This window comes from Branchiostoma belcheri, unplaced genomic scaffold (assembly GCF_001625305.1).
Source record: "Branchiostoma belcheri isolate BF01 breed outbred unplaced genomic scaffold, Haploidv18h27 scaffold24, whole genome shotgun sequence".
NCBI classification, from domain to species: Eukaryota; Metazoa; Chordata; class Leptocardii; order Amphioxiformes; family Branchiostomatidae; genus Branchiostoma; species Branchiostoma belcheri.
In genome coordinates this window covers 1999566-2018850 of record NW_017803843.1, presented here as the reverse complement: position 1 = coordinate 2018850, position 19285 = coordinate 1999566, and the positions used below count along the sequence as shown (strand labels likewise).

Below are 19285 nucleotides of genomic sequence, written 5' to 3'. Positions count from 1 at the left end.
GCCAATCAGATGCCAGAACGGCGCGGATTTGGCGCGTGTTTTGTCTGCATTTCCCGCAAAAATTATTCAGGACGCTGCAGAACATTGTGCACAGGCGGCTGTTCAAACGGTGTCTTCTTTTTCAGCAACTGAACTTATTCTTGTTAACCGTGCTGCTCTGAAAGCATCAAGGAGTCTGAAAGAGAAGAGTTGTGTCCACTACAGCAATGTTTGGGAGGAGAAGTGGCCTGTTTTCTGCTATTCATGAGCGTCGGGTGTGGGGAGCCTCGGACAAGCATGGCGGGAAAGGTGGGCTCTCATCAGGGACTTTGTAGCTCCTTAAACCATGAAATATTGTGTATATAGTCATATAAGTAGGTATGTATGTTCACTGGAGAATCTTTTTTTCTCTATAGCAGAATTAAACAGCCAATATTCCCCGATTTGGTCATAGCCAGATAGATAACTCGACCTCACCATGATGATGTAAATAATTTGATAAGTGCTATCGGTAGCTCATACTCATAGTTTTCTGTTGAAGTGAAATTACCATTGGGTGATAATGCCTTATTGCAGGAACCACGAGAGGAAAGTTGGACAGTGTCATCAATGGGTTCGTGTGTGCCCGAGGGGACGAGTATGAAATGGATGGATTTGAATATGGAGTAGGTTGACTTTTTTTTTATTCTATCTATCACTTGCTTATGCTGATAATTAAAATACGTTGATATTGATTCCAGATATAGCTTTCAATTGGAGTAGATTTTCTGCTTCCTTGACATACTGGTATTACATTTGTATTTACTTTTTTTATTCTCTCCACAGACGGTGTGTCCTCCATTTGCAGCTGGCTTCTGCAAAGGTACGTTTTTTGCTCGCAAGATTTGAAGTTATTATGTCTTCTCATTATACAATGTAATAAACTCTTCTCCCCCCACCACTCGTCCCCCTGCCACCGTATGACCTGCTTGGAGATCAGGTGTGTTTTTTACAAACATAATAAAGAAGGCATCTTTGTCATACATTGTGAATGTAAAATGCTATGATCTCTCGTTAAATGTGCTAACAACTTTTTTGTTATGTCTTCTCCAGTGCCTGGCCAGGAGCATGTACTGTGTGTCTGTGACGAGGATGGGTTCATTCGACTCTATTGTACAAAGCATGACAAGTGCCATGGCCAGCTTTCACGTAAGTAGAAATCCTTGTTGTAAACATGACCTTGTGTTTTCTGAGTTTAGCTATGTCATCAGGATCAGCTTAGTCGAACATCTTTAACCTCGAGCTATTGAGGAAGCATCCTTGGGAAATACTAAGTAAACCAAATTATGTCCATTTTATTTTTCTGCAGAATGGACAGGACATGGCAATGCCATCTTTGATCTCGAATGGTCACCTCACCAAGGCATCATGGTATGTTGGCAATAATCTGGTCTGGTATTAATTTATGATTTATTAAGTATATGTGTAGGAGATAATCTAAACCACTGTAATTGTATATGACATGCACATACTAAGTGTTAATGTATGCAATTTTCTAGAAGAGAAGTAGAGAGTAAGTATTGATTGTTCATTGACCAGGCTTATCAAGTTAATTGTACATACGGTACATGTATTACCAGGTGACAGCCTCGGGTGACCAGACAGCTCGGATATGGGACATGGAGTCCACCAATCTGATGGGGGTGTTCAAGGGGCACACATGTAGTGTCAAGTCTGCATCTTTCAGGACAAATGACAAATGTAAAATTCTACACTTTCAATACTTTTCATTTGATACTCTTATGTTTACTTGTCACTTTGCATAGTTGTTGGGTAGTCAATTTTGTTAATTCCTTTTCACAGCTTAATGATTGAGGCATGTAATTCTCTGCCCCTTGCACTATCTATAGAACTTTCTATCTATTCATTAGATTCATCACCTGTTGAACTTCAAGTTAACCATCTAATAACATGGTGTGTATTTATCTGCTCTTCCCATCACTTGACAAGTTGTGTCACTCCTTATATTTTGTACTTCTACACATTTATCTTTGCAGGGGTTTTCTGCACAGGAGCCAGAGATGGGAATATCTTGGTTTGGGATGGGAGATGCAATCATAACGGTGAGCTCTCCACAAACTTCTGCTTGTCAAAGTCAAAGCAGTTTGTTTTTGGTTTGCAGTTCCAATTAACACTGTTCAAAGTCTACAAGTATACTGGTGTGAAAGTGCAATGAGTTCATATACCAAACATGTTTGAACTCCTTGCTCTGTATCTATTTACCAGGTGCATGTATCTTCTTGTTTCCTTATTGTACATGGTATAATTACCTAGCATCTTTACCTTTTGTATGTAGATGGGTACTACAGACCAGTGAATTCCATCCGCAATGCTCACACACTACGGATGCCATCCACACCACGTCCCAAAAAGAAGAGAAAGGTTGATGCTGCTACGTCCAACCCTGTAAGTATCTTGTATTCTGTTAGCTTAAAAAATGTTTCCTGTTCGACACTGATTAAATGGTTTATTTCCAGAAATTTTATTACCGAAGGTAAAGCAAGTTGACTTCTGAATAATGTCAAAGGTACATGAATAATTTGGCAACTGTCCTCTCCCCACAGCAGCAAGATTCCCAACAGAGTGTGACCTGTGTGGTGTACCAGGATGAAAACACGATAGTCTCAGCAGGCAGTGTGGACGGGTGAGTTGCCAGCAACCACATATTCATTTTCTTTGCAGTCTTTGGTCCAGTGACCATTGTTCTGGGACATGCCTTCATGCAAAGGAAAGACGACTCTTCATCTTTGATTTTCCATTGAAATTACATCTCGAAAGTCAAACCCTAATAATTGGGGCACAGATAAAAATCACTTGTGTTAGAAATAGAACAGTAAGGCATACTGTGTCACTTGCAAATTAAGATGTTGCATGCAGATTTTATTTCAAGATACATTACGTGATGAGTGATTAAGTGATATTAGAAATTGGCTGATTAGTTTTCTTCTGGCAAATAATGATAGTCTTACACCAACCCCTTAAGATATATGCGACATGAAGAGATTCATTTATATTTAGTGCACATATTATATGAACAATCCAAAATAGAGTAAAACTAAGTATGCATCCTGCCCATGCAGTACCATCAAGCTGTGGGACATGAGGAAGAACTACACGGCCTACCAGTGCACACCCATCCCCAAACACAGCTTCCAGTATCCAGGAACACGTGTCCGGAGGAGAGGTCAGTTGATCTTCATAAGATTCTGTAAAATATTGTAGATTGTCAATGCATTCTTGGTATTGCATGACACCTGTGGGATGTGAAACTAACTTTCTACAGAATCTTGTGACAGCAAAGTGTAGTTAAAGTAAGCACCCAATACTTAAAATAGGAAGGTTGACCTAAGGATTTGTTACCAAGCATTGTACATGTACTACCCAGTTTAAGAGTTTTATTGAGTGTGAGCCTTTCTCTTTATTTGCAGGTTTCTCCTCCCTAGTTGTGGATTCAGCAGGTACAAGACTGTTTGCCAGTTGTACAGACAGTACAGTCTACATGTACAACTGTCACAGCATGGAAACCCAGCCTGGTAGGTACCATATGTCAGATCTCAGCACGCACCTTGCCATGAATGGTTGTTGTCTGCTCAGCTGTGATAGCCAAGATTTAGATGTTCCTCAGGTATCAGCTGTACGTTTGTCTGTATTCTCATGGATCAGCTGTTACCAGCGTGAGCTGCCTTGGCTGACCCAGTATAATGAGTCATTTTTATTTATAATCAATACAAATACAAATACAAAATCAGTGGTTACACTGATAGTAAACTGGTGGAAACAACCATCTTGTGTTTGCATGGTTTCCTCTTCACATGATTTTTCATAGTATGTAGACTCATTATTATATGTTTAAACACTACAATTCTTTGATATTCTGGTCTAACCTTCATTAAGTCATGATTACAAACAAACTTCCCCTGCAGTGGCAACATTCACAGGACACACCTGCTCCAGCTTCTATGTGAGATGTGCCCTGAGCCCTTGCGAAGAATACCTGATCAGTGGCTCCAGTGATAACAGTGCCTACATTTGGAAGGTAATTTTTTTGTCTTTCCCATGACATTATCCCAAGCAGTCTACAAGGGGAATCAATCACTACTGCTTGAATTTGTATAATGTACAGCAACAAGAACACTTTATCCCAACAAGAGGATCATATCAGACTGCCCCGAATTCCCTGAAAAAGTGATGCTTGGGTTCGACCCAATTCACCCAGCATCACAGTTGACTTTTATCTTACCCATCACTTTCGTATATGTTGAAAAATATGTTCCAATTTTATCTTACTGCTCCCCAAAAATTGGCCTTGTTGTTGTTAAAGTGTACCAAGCTGACACGTAAGAGTCATGTGTGCAATATGCAAATATGCTGCAGGATGTCATGCATGATTGCAATGGAGAAAGGATGCACGTCTTCAATTTATTAGTGCTTCAGCTGCACCAATCCCTCAGATGCAAATCCCTTGGAGATTGGATCGACTTAGTCATAATTTGTAAGCCATGATCACCTCTGTATGATATACAGGACATTATGATTGAAAACCTCCACAGATTGATGGGAGACACTGAGAAGCCACTCGTTATCAGTAAGAGGGAAGTGTTCATTAGTACGCACAGGTTAGACTTCCATGTGATAGCGTCACTTTACCTCAGGTAGCGTATGTGATCTGAATGACAAACACTTCCAACAACATATCTGCCTGTACAACATCTATAACAGTGCAGTAACAGGCTATAACAGGCTTTAATGTATAAAATGAAGCCTTGCATTCCTTGATAAATGATAAACTGACCAACGTAAAGCTGAAGCGATGGAAAAATTGTTGGCCTTAAACGTATTTACTCATGACTTTCTGCCAGGTCCTGTTATATCACAGACACCAACCATACATTGCCACTTTTATTGCATTCTTAACTACATTTCTTAGGGAGATTCAATGATATGCTCGTGGTACACGCTCTTTCAGTACCAGTACCATTACAGGGTGAAAGGGGAAACCACTGGTAGCTTGGAATCTGTTGATATATTTAGTTGCTTCAGATTTGCGGCCCAATTTTTCTTACCAGTGTTCGGTTTCACTAACCTGTTAACTGTCTACAGGTCAATGACCCCGAGGCATGCCCATGGAAGTTGACAGGTCACAGTGGGGAAGTGACAGCTGTGGCGTGGTGTCAGGATGACTTTACTAAGGTAACATTGCAGAACTTACTACCTTTAAAATAGTCCCCAATGGCATCAAAGGACCCCAAACCTTTCAGTTTATATGTTGCTTTGTGGGGTGGTATGTATTTGCCATTTCATCATAAGATTATTTCTGCAGTTTTTCTCAATAGGTCATTATCTTTGACTTATTTGTTGAATTTTTCCTTCAGCTGATCACATGTTCTGATGACAACACCATGAGAGTCTGGAGACACCAGCCTCCGACAGATAAAGAACGGGATCCCAATGATGTTGTAGGAGACGTACAGAGAGTTGTCAGGACACCACAGAAGTCTGCAGGTAGGAAACTGTAGAGAGATATCATTGTCAGATGTCGTAGCACAGACCAAATCATGGTACACATGTACAAGAATGGTTGTTCCCCTGTAGTTGTTTTTTTATTAATCCCACTTCCACTTATCAAATTATGTCATTTTTAATGTAAGGTTTGTCTGTTTTGTTTGATTTATTGATTAATTGATTGAACATGTTTGTTCTATGCAATGTTGTTGTTGTTGTTGCTTGGCAACTGTAAATCCTTTCTTTTCCTAAATTGCTAGTTACAAAAAATATCCACAGACAAAGCTGTAACATGTCACAATATGTACATGTAACAATAATGGTAGTCCTGAATGCAATCATGAACATGAGATTTTGGGAACATTATAATGACATGTCTTGAAAGACCATGTTCCAGCAGATTTGTGTTGGGCTCTATCACCAATATGAAACACATGGTGGTTTTCTCTGTAGAAGACATGCCATTCTCCTACCTGTTGGCTGCTAGCATTGATGGGTAGCCATTATTACTATCCCCCATTGTCATACATCCTAGGGCTCTGATCGCATCAGTCTAACCACTCCTCTGCTTTTTACAGGCACCTGGAAATCTGAGACATTGGACAGCGGCATCAGGACTGTTGGAATAGGAAGCCCAAGAATGGCTACAACTGTGTCCAACAAGGGTCCCACTGCCAATGCTGCCTCTCCTAAACATGCAGCAGGTGCATCCCCTAACACTGAAGCTGTGGCTACGGCAGGCCTGCCAACACCAGCAAATGAACAATCCAAAACATCTGGAAATTCTGACCCTGCAAAGGTATCTAGGCCACAGCCTGCCATCACTCAATGGCTGATGTCTGCTAAATGTTCAAAACAGACAGATGCAAAGGAGAACAGAACCAAGCAGATCAATGTTGAAGATGCTAGACTTTCTGATGGGGAGATAGATAAAGAGCAAAGACATGCTTTGTCTCCCGTGAAAAACACTTCTTTAGAAAATAAAGGTGGAAAAGACAGCAGAGGAAGTAATGGAGTCCAGGGATTGGTGACAAAGGGAAGAGCAGAAAAGAGTAGTGACAGCCCGAGCACCTGCCAGAGAAAGCTTTTGACAGAATTTATCTCTGAGGAGAAAGAATGCACAATTAAAAACTCAAACCAGACTACTACAGAGTTATCAGAAATGCAGGATGTTCTGAAGCAGTTTGACTCACCAACGGCAAACCTTCCAAACTACGTTGTGGATGGCTTCTATACAAGGGTACCAAGCCTGACACGCACAGACTCCGACAAGGAAAATGGACAGCAGGGTCAAAGACAAAACTGGCTTCTACAGCTCAGCTTGCAAAAGAGAAAAGAGGGTGTAAAGGAAGAAAAGAGAGGATCGGCTATTAAAAAGAGGAAAATCAGTGTGAAAAGTACAGCAAGTAGTCCTCCGAAAGATAAGGTATGTCATTACTGAAACACGATGCAACTGCTCATGATTTTCTTTCTTAAGCTGTTCACATTCTTGACATGTTGGGGTTTTTTTTTTACTAAAAGTATATGTTCCACTTTCAGGTTTCTGTGTCCCCTGCTGCCACATCAGAACCAAGCTCAATTCGTTCCTTCTTCTCCCCTCAACGAAGTGATATGACTCAGGAAAAGCATAAACAGCACCCAGCTGCAGTGTCGTCAACTACTGAGAAACACACAATATATAACAGTCAATAACTGAAGGCTTTAATAGCAACATCAGTAGTTCTTAATTCTTCTTCAATGCATACCAACAAATCATGTCATTTTATAAGAAAAGTCTGTTATGATTCTTTTATTGCAGAACCTAAGAAAGCTATTTTGTCATGAGAAAAGTGGCAAGCAAGGTCGGAAACTTCTCGTGATCAATGTAAACCATTGCAGTAAGTTAGTTCAAACATGATGCAATAAGTTGGTTGAAGCACTTATTAAAACATGTCCTATATGGTATAAATACCAGTATTGATACATTCAGTCTCTTCATGTGATCAATGCTTGATGTAGAAATTGTCTAGATACCAAAGAGAGAGACTGAGAGAGAAAGGTTTTAAAACATGATCAGTAGCTGTTTCCTGTGGCTACTAGTACTAGAGCAGTAGCATAATGAATACATATTTATTAGTAAAGTTTGTAACGTTAACACTAACGTTACATATCAGCTAAAAGAGATAAGAAAGGTAAAAAAGGGCCACCATAACAAATTGTTGCGTTGTATGACTTTTTCAAAAGGCGTAGCTAATGCATGAATTGTCATCACTCTCTGACGCTTTCTTTAGTGACAGCATGTTACACACAGGGTACGCATTCACTACTCGCCTAATGACAATCAAGTTACCGTTGTCATTGACGTTGCTTTTCTGGCGTAAAAAAAAGTCGTGTATGAAAATGTCCAACTTTATTGCACATTTCGCAATCCACAACACTGCAGTTCAGCCCAGGTACGTCGTAGGAAAGCAAATGACGTTCGTTGACCCGGAAGTACTCTTTCAGCTGTTGAATATTCATTAGTAGCTGTTGAATATTCATTTACCGACCGCTTTGCACACGGCTCTATTTTGGCATGTTCCGCCGTTCCACACGGCCCCAAAATGATTCTTCCGATTTTACAAACTGGCGCGAAACGGCTCTGGAGCATTGCGCAAGTGCCAACAACAGAGGTACCATGAGTAAACCTTGTGGAACACAAATAGGACAAGAGTTGGTCAGTGAGTAAGCGACTGGTGCCCTACTTTCTTTAAAAATAAACGACCCAAGCACTCATAATAGACCTCACGTGACGGTGAGAAGTGGCAAGGAACGACGCCGGATACACGTATAAAGAGCCCCGTGACTGTGATATCACCCGTCTCGTCTCACGTAATCCTCGATACGTTGGCTTCATAGACTGATAGTGCTATTTACGTAGTCTGCAGCAAGATGGACCTGGTTATCGTGCAACTGCTGACACTCATCGGGCTTCTTAGTCGCATGTTTGGCGTTCTCCCTGGTCCCGCTGGCTGTGGCATGGAGGACGTCCAGGCTGTCATCAATAAGCAACGGATTGGCCTCCCGTTTTCTTAGCAATGTGAACAGCTTCGTGGGAGGAGTTTTCTTCGCTACCTGTTTTCTTCACTTGCTCCCAGATGTGAGAAAGGACCTTGGGGCCAGCTTGAGCAGATACGGGGTGGTTACGGTTTACCCCATAGCCGAACTGGTGACGTGCGCCGGGTTTTTCATCGTGCACCTGGTGGAAGGTTTGACACACCGGTGTTTACCTCACGGTCAAAGTACGCCCCCAGACGTACGTCAGGAGCGACGATCATACAGCACAGTCAGCGAGGAGGATGACGCAACTCGTCCATTGATAAGAGATGAAACCAAGGTTATGGACTACAGGACAATTAATCCACCAGCCAATCAAAGGGCAGGCACTTCAGTGATCTCACATGACAGTTCGGGAAGAAACGTGCATACATTCTTGCTTCTGATTGCTTTAAGCGTTCACGGAGCGTTTGAAGGTATAGCACTTGGTGTCCAGCCCTCACAATCCTCTCTTCTGTCGCTGTTCTTCGTAGTTGTCGTCCACAAGAGCATCTTAGCCCTCAGTCTGGGGATGAACGTCGCAACCGGTAACCTCTCGTTATCATGTAAAGTTGTGACCTGCGTAGTTTTTAGCGTGGCAGGTCCTGCAGGACAGGGTATCGGTCTCCTGGTAACCGACGCGGACGCCGGTGGGCTCGTCACCGGCATTCTCCAGGGGGTGGCCACGGGAACGCTGCTACACGTCACCTTCATGGAGGTTCTTTCCAAAGAAATGAAGACAAGTGATCTACTAAATACGCTGTCTGCCGTCATTGGGTTCGCCCTCATCGCAGGATTGACTCTCTTAGAGTGACAATGTGTTAGTTCGGAAGTGCATGGCATTTGCGAGTACATGCGCCATGGCAGTGGTTTAAACGAGAGTTTTACCCGCCTTATGCAGACTTCTTTTAGAACGTACGAACTATCAAGGTAAACGACAGCAATTCCCATCAACTAACTTATGCTGTCTCTGTCACAGAGCCACTCAATGTGATGCCAAAAAAGTGAATGGTGCTATGATATGCAATTTGATTTTATAATTGACTTCAAATTTATAATAGGAGTTACCTATCCATCGTGAACCGGCGTGGCAACTGATGTAATCGTCACGGTAGTCGATTTGGTACAATAGTTTTACATCATCGGTCACGGGACGAACCAGGGAGGATCGTGAAGATGTGCATGGCAAGACTCCGGTATAATTTACTCGCATCGAGTTATACTTTTCCTTTCGAAAGCAGTGTTGCCGTTTTTATACCTTATCATCCTCCTCCTTGTTCGTCCCAACTGATTTTAATGTTTTGTTACAATGCGCATATGTTTGATTTTGAGACCACTACCCGTGTTTCCCCGGAAGAGACTCCTTGTTCAAGCCAGTATGATGAGTAGACTGAGTGATAATAAAAATCAGGGACCACTCTGTTATGTGTAGTTAATATTGAATAGAATTCGATCTTCAATTTCTATGCACTGATATTCAGGAAGAAGGACAACAAGTGTTAACGAGCGCACAGGCCAATGTCATTACTTGCGTCATTTTCGTCATGAACAGGAAGTGTGAGAGAAATGTAAAATAATCCTAGTTATTCTCTTATAACAACTGAATGGGGAAATAAACTATTAATGATCCTGTTAATGAGTCCTTAGTTATGATTTCTTCTCTGTGTGTTTGAGGAATACCTGCGCATACTGATAGTAATTCACAATAATAACCGATGTTATACGCTTCAAAATATGTCGACAGGCTCTTTTAGAGTCTTGACTAGTTCGATATCCTGGAGGGTATTGTGACGTCAAAGCAGTCAATACGTAAGCAATCAGTGAAATTGTATGTAAGATGTGTGACTGTCTAGAAGTACGTGCGTTTGTATGCGTAGAACTTGCAGCACTGCCTTCTCCTAATGATTAGTCTGGCCCCAGCTCTGAAGTCTGTGATCGCGGAGTTTTTGCCACGGAGAGAAGGTTTCGCGCTCCTACCTTCTCTCCGTGGCAAAAACTCCCTCGGCAGCAAATCGTCCCTCTCGGCCGCATATTACCTACATACTTCATCGCTCAGAGAAAAAATAACGCCGACGCCCAACAAGACTGCGAAGGAGGCTAGCATGTTGCGATGTTAGGCTCTATTGTCCCTGCGTGAAAGTATTGGTTAGCCTGGGTACCATCCTGGTCAGTGTACAGTGGTCAGTTTACGCCCGCTGATAGTCGTTGGTCGGTAGTGAAAGTGATAGTGATCTCGAACCAGTTTAGCTCATTGAAGAGCTAATCTTCCACTGGTCGTGACAGAGAAGACAGACGCTATGTACAGTTTTTACAGGTTCATTGTACCGGGGAAATTCCCCTAGCTCTTTTCGACAAGCACAATGAACAGTGGACCACGGTTTAACGTCCCGTCCTAAGGACTGCGACCCTAAACAGTAGCGTGCATGTCGGGTGAGCGACATCAGCCGGGATTCGAACTCCCAACCTCTTAGTCCAGAGGCAGGATCGCTAACCACTGGACTACGCACGCTAGTGACTGTTGGGGCGGACGTAAACTAAGTAACCAGGATGGTACCCAGGCAAAGTCTTGGTCTCTCTTATATGAAAAGAACATTGACAACAAAGCAGATCAAACGGTAACATAACAAAGTCAATTTAGATCTATCCGTAACGGCAAAATATTTTCCAATCAAACAGATTTAGATCGGCCATCATCCTTGACTATAAAACCGAAGGTACATGTACAGTTGTATCTAGATTTTTTTTTTCATATCTACATTTTTTTTTTCATTCCTATGAATGGATGAGAGTTCGTAATTCTTCTGCTATGCATGATTTTGATTTCGTATATGATTGATTTTGTACACTTCTACGTGTGAGCTTTTTTTCGAGGGGGCGGGGCTATACTATACCGTTCCCATGCAGGCGTATGTAGCACAGTGCTCGTGCTGTTAACCATCTTGCTCACGTAACTCTTCGGGAATGAGTCAAATGATACGAAGAAATAAGCCAGCGTTTTATCGGGACCCATTCCCTTGCATATGAAATCACCCGATAGAGAGAAAGTCAACTCCGTAAACATGTTTATCTATATACAAATGTACAAATTTCTACACCCACACTACGTAAAACATGTCCCTGGGAAAATTCAGGGACTCCGATGCGAACCGCCATTAGAATAACGTGCCACAGATCTGCTAGCTAGTAGCTACTGTGTGATAACTATCGAAAACGACTCGATTTTGCTACGTCCAGTTTGCCTCAGTTTTGTACCATTTTATGTCAGCTATTGACTAACGGAATGGCATTATTGCGAGGCAGAGTAATCAGTGCCAGTGTGCCCTTCTGTCAAGTCATTGCAGTATGTAATCTGAAAAACAGTCTTATTTTAACACCCTTGATGTCACGTGCTATTGATTGTCTTTTTTTGGGCCAAGTTTCGACGAGACCAGACGAGAACACTGTCCACGACAGACGGACACGGGCTGGTGAATTTTGGCGGGAATGTTTTAGTTGTTGCCCATAACTTTGCCGGCAGTCTCATCTTACATTAGCCAACAAAACCGGATATGATATAAGACACTTGGCTACGCTGGGTAATTCTGGTATACACAATGCTGGTGGTAAGCACAATGCAAGAGTCTTTATCACCAAGAGCTTGACCTCCTTGTTCTAACACATTTAAGATGGAAAAGTGTATATATAGCATATAGTCCGACAATGATGGCTAAATGTACAACCACATCGAAGCATTGTAATCGTATATGAGCTAACGTTGCGATTAGTTTTCCACCGTACGAGCAAGTCAAACTTGCAAAACCTGTTTGGTAGCTTATTGAGACTTAACGCTCAATCGCAACAGGTCTCTCCATTTTAGTGTTGTTGCCAATGCTTTTTCATGCCATGGGTCTCAGATTTATAATTTTACCACCAGAACATTGCTCTGCCACAGAATGTTATACGTGCGCCTGAGCGCCACACACTATGTATGACACACCTTATCCGGCAACCTTAATTGTGTAACTAGAGCAGTCATTATTTGCATTATTGGTCGGTCGCCATTGGGGCCATGCCGCGCAATGGGCACAACATAAACAAAGATTACGACGCGTCGACGGGGAAGGGTACAGATTTTCTACGAAGTTGTGGCTGTACGGGCGTTTGTAGGGCCTATAACATGCTCCCGTCTGTCTTATGGGTCTTTTTCTGGAATGGTAACCGAAAGGGAAAGAGTCATTGCGCGAGGTTGAAAGGTGACGGTACCCCGCCCAATGCACATGTTTTGTTGCATTATGTCCTGACCAAATTTGGAAACAAAATATGACACGTTTCAGTGTGCGAGCGCACGGTGTCATGGTGTGACAGATGTTGGTGCGTTTTACCCTTGCTGGTTGCGCGCATGGATTAATGCCCAGATCTGACATCGCTATCAAATGACGTCATCGCGTTGCCAAGGTGGACCTACTCCCTTTGTTGTGCCATCCGCCTGCTAATGAAATGGGACAAACAGTTCTTTGACATTGACTCGCTGACCCGCAGGTACTTCTACCGGACACACACCTTCCCCACGTGGAGTGCCCATACATACACTGTTCATTAGCGTGCCCTCAGGAGCTGTGGAAGTCTGTGCACATTTATCGCCATGATTGATTGACAGGTTCAAGTCTAGTTACCATAGCAACTGGATCCCTCCATGTGGACGTACGGAAATTACCGAAAATTGCCGAACAGTGCCGAAGATGAAGATTAGATATTTGATTTAGGAAGTGGGCGCACCATTAGGGATGAAATCATGTAGTATGCATACAGGACGCATCAGTGGATGACAGCGAGAAGTTTGACACCACACACGACCCGGCAGTACCCCCTCCATCACCTGCACACCCCCATACCCCCGCCGCCGAAGATTTCCGAAGGATGTGTGACGTCACGTGCTGAAAAGGAAGAATCCTGGCGGTCGTAATGGCGATGTGTGTGTGAAGCGGGGCGCGACAGCGACTGACCACGTTGAACGACAGCGCACCTAGGGCTAACCGGACCCGGTCCCCCAGCTTTCCCAGAGCGTGTGGAGTGTCCTCGCGGGATTGCTGACCGACATGGCGGCGAACATGTACCGAGTTGGAGGTGTGTATTGTGTGTACAGAGGCATGGGGATCACGGTATTGTTGTCCGGCTCTGGGGCGAATGTGGCCCTCGGCGCGGCAAAATTCAGGGTCGACCTCTGCCAGGTCCTATGTCAAAATTTTGTCGATCGCAGGATTTCTGGTGGTACACTACTCAGAGATTTGGCAAATTTGGCGCTTTTTCATGCCAGGAAGTGATATTTTGCCGGCTTTTTGAATGGAGGATTGAGGGAGTGTAAAAATAGACAGTGGACCTTCCATTGACACACTACAATGGCTGTGAAGCGGCCCATCACAAATCGCCGGCTTTTCTGGCCAAGTTCGGCCGCCACACACAAACGGTATCTAAAATACAGTAAAGGTAGTCTCCAGGAAGTTTTTGAGTCAGAGAGTTGTGGTTGTTTTCACGTTTCTATGGTTTTAGAGCCATGTGATTGGGGAACTACTTTCTCTCACATGATGGCCATTACAGCACGAGCATGGATATGTACACAATGGCTTCCCTATAATGATTTACACTAAATAGTGTGACATTTTCTTTCACCAGACTATGTCTACTTCGAGAACTCATCAAGCAATCCATACCAGATACGTCGAATAGAAGAACTCACCAAGGTAGGAACATTGATTTTTGAAGTTTATTTCCTGGATTTTGTGGCAATATGGGGAAGTGATATCAGTGTCTATCACAGTGAGTACAAATGTCATGCACATTGGGAATGCTTATTCCTAAAGGGATTTTTTGTGGGTAAATGTGCTTATTTTCCTCTCCCTTTTCCTGCAGACTCCAAATGGGAATGTGGAGGCAAAGTGTGTATGTTTCTATCGAAGACGGGACATCTCCAGCAGCCTGATTTCCCTAGCAGACAAGCATGCCAGTATGTGAACATTCCTCAGACGCCATATTCACTCTCTTGCATGTGTAATTTGATATTAGCATGCATACACAGTGTCATTTGGGGATGTAAACAGCTCGCTGGCTCACTTTTGTATCAACAGTGACCATCGTTACAGTTGCCCAAAAGTTGTGTTGGAAGTCAGAAACGTGGGTCGTGTTCGGAATCTCGTAATCATGAATATTTAATTGCCATAGGTGGCACAGGAAGGCCCTTGAACCTTTTCATGTAATTTACATGGGTAGCCATCTTTCCATCACCTTTTCTTCCTTGGTGCAGTTTTTTTTGGCTTCTTTAACTTGCAATGCCCTAGCACAAGTTTGCTGCCTCTACCCTATTGGCCGAAAGTTCGATCTGCGGCAGCCAATGGCGTCGCTCGATTTGAAAAAAGTAGCCAGATGCATAGAAAAGGCTTGTAGAAGGGCTGTAAAGACAAAATCTGCCGAAGTTTTTGATGAAATAAAAACATTTGCTTAGGATAGGTACTATTTCGAGAATTTTTGGTGAAAATTAACGTGAAATTACAGTTTCCGTTGCTGTTTTTTTTTTGCATCGTATCCGTTAATGGTGACTTTTTAAAAAAATATCAATGTCTTACTTTACATTATGTTGCGTTGGGTTGAATCAAGGCTTGTTATGCCTGATAGTCTTATTTGTAGTGTTTTTTTAATGTTCTTGTGTCAGCCAGCATATATTGTATCTTGGTTTCAAATTCAGATGCTATAAGTTCAACTGACGTCTTTCAAACCAAAAAAGCCCTTCATCCTCAGTAGAACATGTAATATATTATGATAAGGTGTAATATAAATATATATCCTTAGCAGTGGGGTTACCTTTAGGTGTTTCATTAGAAAGGTAAGTCTATTGGGATTATAAAAGATACAGCTTGAAATGTCAGTGAATGTCAACTTAGAGACAAGTAATGCATTCTCAAGTGATGTTTATTTAGGACCCTGGAATTTCTGTTGGTTTTCACTAAAATGTTTCAGGAAGGCAGGTGGTGTGCAATTATTAGCATGTATTGAGTTTTGAAATGTGTGTGAAAGCATGTTTCTACCTGAGATGTGTTTGCCTATAGTATTTTAGCTGGAAAAGTATCATTCCCAAGATGTTACATGTGTCTTAAGATTTTACTTCAAAGTTATTCATCAGTTTCTGTGGAAGTCTGGCTTTTCCACAGGGTTTCATGAAGTGAAAAATCGTAATGTTTTTTTAGTGCAAACATGAAAAATAGATTCAGTCAAACCAACCACTTTTCCTCAGTCCCCTGAGTGGTTGCTGAGACTGTACTATAGCTGGATGGCCATCAAAAGGTCACAGAGTGGGTTGGTAGCTCTTGGCCCAAGAAAAAAGTCCTTACTTTTTAAGATAGATTAGGCCATGTTGATTTGACTATATAACCCCAAAAACTGATCCAAGCGTGCGAATAAAAAAAAATGTTTTGCAAAAAAAAAAGTTACTTTTATTATGAAATCTACGTGGTCATGAAGGTTAAACAAATGATGCAGAGTATGGTATGGTGAATTATTTACTCTTCAAATTCATTTCTTTACGTTTTCGTCTTTTTCGTTTGATTTTGGCATTCTACGACATTGGTATCATTTTCAAGTATTTTTTTTGTTTTAACTTGCGGTTAAAGTCATCCATATAATCAAATCAACTTGGCCTTAGGTTTAGAATCAGGGAATTTTCAAAATATCCTAAGACATTGTGAGATGACACTCACCATCATGACAGAGATCTGATATTTGGTACATGCAAGCAAGCATAGAAACCCTGACCTAGGGCCATTCCAACAAAATCATTTGTTTCACGAATAAAATGAGATGGTGTATTCCAAGAGCTAGGAGTCACTGATGGTGTACTCCGTCTCTCCCGGCATCAACTGCATCTGCAGGTAAATCATCTAGAGGAAACTGCAGCTCTTTGTGGAGCTTTACACTTCCTTTTTAAACATATCTGAGAGGACAATTATTTTTCTTCCTTGATTTATTACCCTGAAACTAACACATAGCAAGGTTAATTTGGAATGAAATTACTGTAAATTATAGGACACAATTATACGACATGAAACTGAAACAGGAAATTTTTCCGGTGTTGAAATATGAAAGCATTTTAATACAAAACTGGCTTATATCTTCAGTTAACCAAGTTAAGCTATTTTTCTGTTATGGTGGTAGAATTATTGAAATTTATTGAATTTAATGAGGTGAGGAATCTCTTTCTGTGAAGAAATACACAGTGTCGTGTAATCTCCAAAGATATTCATGTGTCAGATTATCGATGTGCTGTTACCAATTTATCATCACTTCTTTGATGGCAATTGTCCTGGTGTAGCATTCTTATTGGTTGAGTTCTTATAAAAATTACAAGTTACTACCTGTTGTACGTTGAATTGCCAGTATGCTCAACAGTGGCATCCTGTACTGCTGTGCAAAGCTGAGTATAAGGTTAATTATATAAAGGCATGTAATGATTTAAATCTTCTTCTTCCCTGGTGAGATTCCATAACTTTTTAAAAGCAGAACAGGTTTAAATTTATAACTTCCTTCCTGTTTCCTTACATGTTGAATATCAATATATTTTTTAAAGATAGAGCATTGTTGCAAGATAAAATGTGTGCTCTTTTATAGGATATACCTGATGAATCTAGAAACAATGAATATAGCAACAGCCTTACATAAAAAGGTGTCCAGCAGCATATATTGTGATTGCCTTGTACATAAAAATATTGAATATGTTGATATTTATCAGGTTTCCAGCTAATAGTCTGCCATGTTTCATGTCCTGATTGCGTACCTATGGCTTTGACAGGTAATAATATGATAGAATGGATCTCGAGCCTCTATGCCATGTGTCCAGACAGGCCAATATGTTGTTCTGCATGAAGGTGACCTTGGAGAACATTGCATTATGGGCTACCATATTGGTCAGCCATCATTCATGTTAATGTGTAGACATAGCTGACCATGGGTTATATTGTAGGAGGAGAATACGTAATCTTCTTGACCTTATCATGGTTTATCCAACATTAGACCTGGTTACCTGGTATGTTGACAGGGATAGTGTTAACCATCTCCCCACTGTCTGGCCATGTAACCAGTACAAATTTGGTGACAAACGGCTATTTCAGCTGGGTGAAGCTACTGTTAATGACAAGGGATTCATTTCTGAAATCAAGAAGGTTAACGTTGCTAAAATGAAACAGTATTGTAAACCACAACTTGTTACCTTGATAGCACAGATCCTAAACGATACATTCAACACTTAATCACAATAACGTTACTGTAATTAATGCCTGAGAAAGTTCTTGTAAATTTTTGTTTACCTCGGTCAGTAATTATGTCATACTGGATAAAAATTCCCAGATATGCACCGGCTTATTTTCTGATTTCAAATTATGTAATTAGTAGAATTTTAAATAATCTAATTGTTAGAACAGGTTATCCTGGGAGCTGCTATGTTTGCTGAAGATAAACCAAGGTCAGTTGTTCTTGGAAACAATAGTGATTTCATGTATACTTTTAGACTATAATGATGAAGTAGTTTGCATATACTGTTAGGGTATGTAAATACAAAAGAGATATGTGCTGCAACAGGATAAAAAGTCAACAAAGCCTTTTTGAAATGTTCATTGTTACTAACACACCAAGCTTGACTGATTTGCATATTTGTCATGCATTGTTGATTTATGGCTGCTGGATACCTTATTTGCATAACAGTCTGGCTTGGTTATTAAATTTCCAGCGCAGGGTTTCCAGTCTGTTGCACATTGTGCGAGGTGTGTTTGATTATAGATAATAGTCTAGCCAACCATGTGCCCAGCTTAACGGCCAAGGATAATTTGATCTTTCTTGTTGTTTGAGGTCTCATGTGACATGTAAACCTGTGATTGGTTAGTTTGAATGTGTATTGATTGCAGGGCAGTCCAGCCCCCTGTGGGCCCCCTCCCCTAACAACCACCTACTCTCCTGTATCCTTCCACCCTTCTGTTTCGTGGACATGGCAGAACAAAAAGTCCCCCCTTTGTCACTTTTAGTCATTATCATGCAAATTAGATCAGAGGTATATCCAGGCCAGGTGGCCAGTCACTAAACCTGTGTAGCTAGTCAACATATCAATTGTTTAACTTGACATCCCCTATGCGAAATGTGCAGACAGGGTATCTATTGCCTGTATATGCTTTCTGGTCATGTTCAGTTCATCACTTTGCACATTATGGCTGTCAGGGTTGAAGCTAATGACAGCTGATTTGCATTTGCTATCAATCAACCAATGGGAAGACTAGGTCCTGCAGCATCATGGGATAGTTTCTTTTGGCTCATTTCCAATTCTCTGGCACCGTGCACCTCAACCTGATTAAGACTTACAGTGGATAAAAATGATTTTATTCGTGGAACATCAGGCTAGAAAGTAGCTCTTTTGAATAGTAATTGTATACCCAAACGTAAGCAAGAAATCAGACAGCATTGGGGACAAGCATATATTTGCCATGTTAAACATAGCTCTTACCACATCTGGTTTAAAGGTAACCGAGACAGTCTGAGATGCCAAGGTAGATATTTATGGATGGATGGATGGCTGTGGCCAGGGGTTGAATGTAAATGGGACAAGTCTTAAATCTATTAAGCATCTGGAAGGTTACCATCTGGTAAATGAAAAATGTTAGTGACTTGAACTTAATTCTTAACCCTGATATATAGAACCTTAGAA

General features: G+C 41.5%; 1 protein-coding gene and 1 pseudogene across 2 annotated transcripts; both read left to right on the top strand.

Moving 5' to 3' along the window:
- Nucleotides 1-41: 41 nt before the first annotated feature.
- LOC109471078 (denticleless protein homolog) lies at nt 42-7484 on the top strand. 2 transcript variants are annotated; one of them, XM_019770271.1, is made up of 16 exons: nt 42-288; nt 556-644; nt 805-841; nt 1072-1167; nt 1328-1389; nt 1599-1719; nt 2016-2081; nt 2315-2424; nt 2586-2662; nt 3099-3202; nt 3447-3551; nt 3942-4054; nt 5119-5208; nt 5391-5520; nt 6099-6946; nt 7060-7484. In XM_019770271.1, the coding sequence occupies exons 1-16, from the start codon at nt 207-209 to the stop codon at nt 7210-7212; spliced, it is 2283 nt and encodes a 760-aa protein (XP_019625830.1). In that variant the 5' UTR covers nt 42-206; the 3' UTR covers nt 7213-7484. The 2 variants fall into 2 exon arrangements, with proteins under 2 accessions (XP_019625830.1, XP_019625829.1); XM_019770270.1 differs by having other exon boundaries at nt 2583-2662.
- Nucleotides 7485-7600: 116 nt separating this feature from the next.
- On the top strand, nt 7601-10214 carry LOC109471080 (annotated as a pseudogene).
- Nucleotides 10215-19285: the final 9071 nt, after the last annotated feature.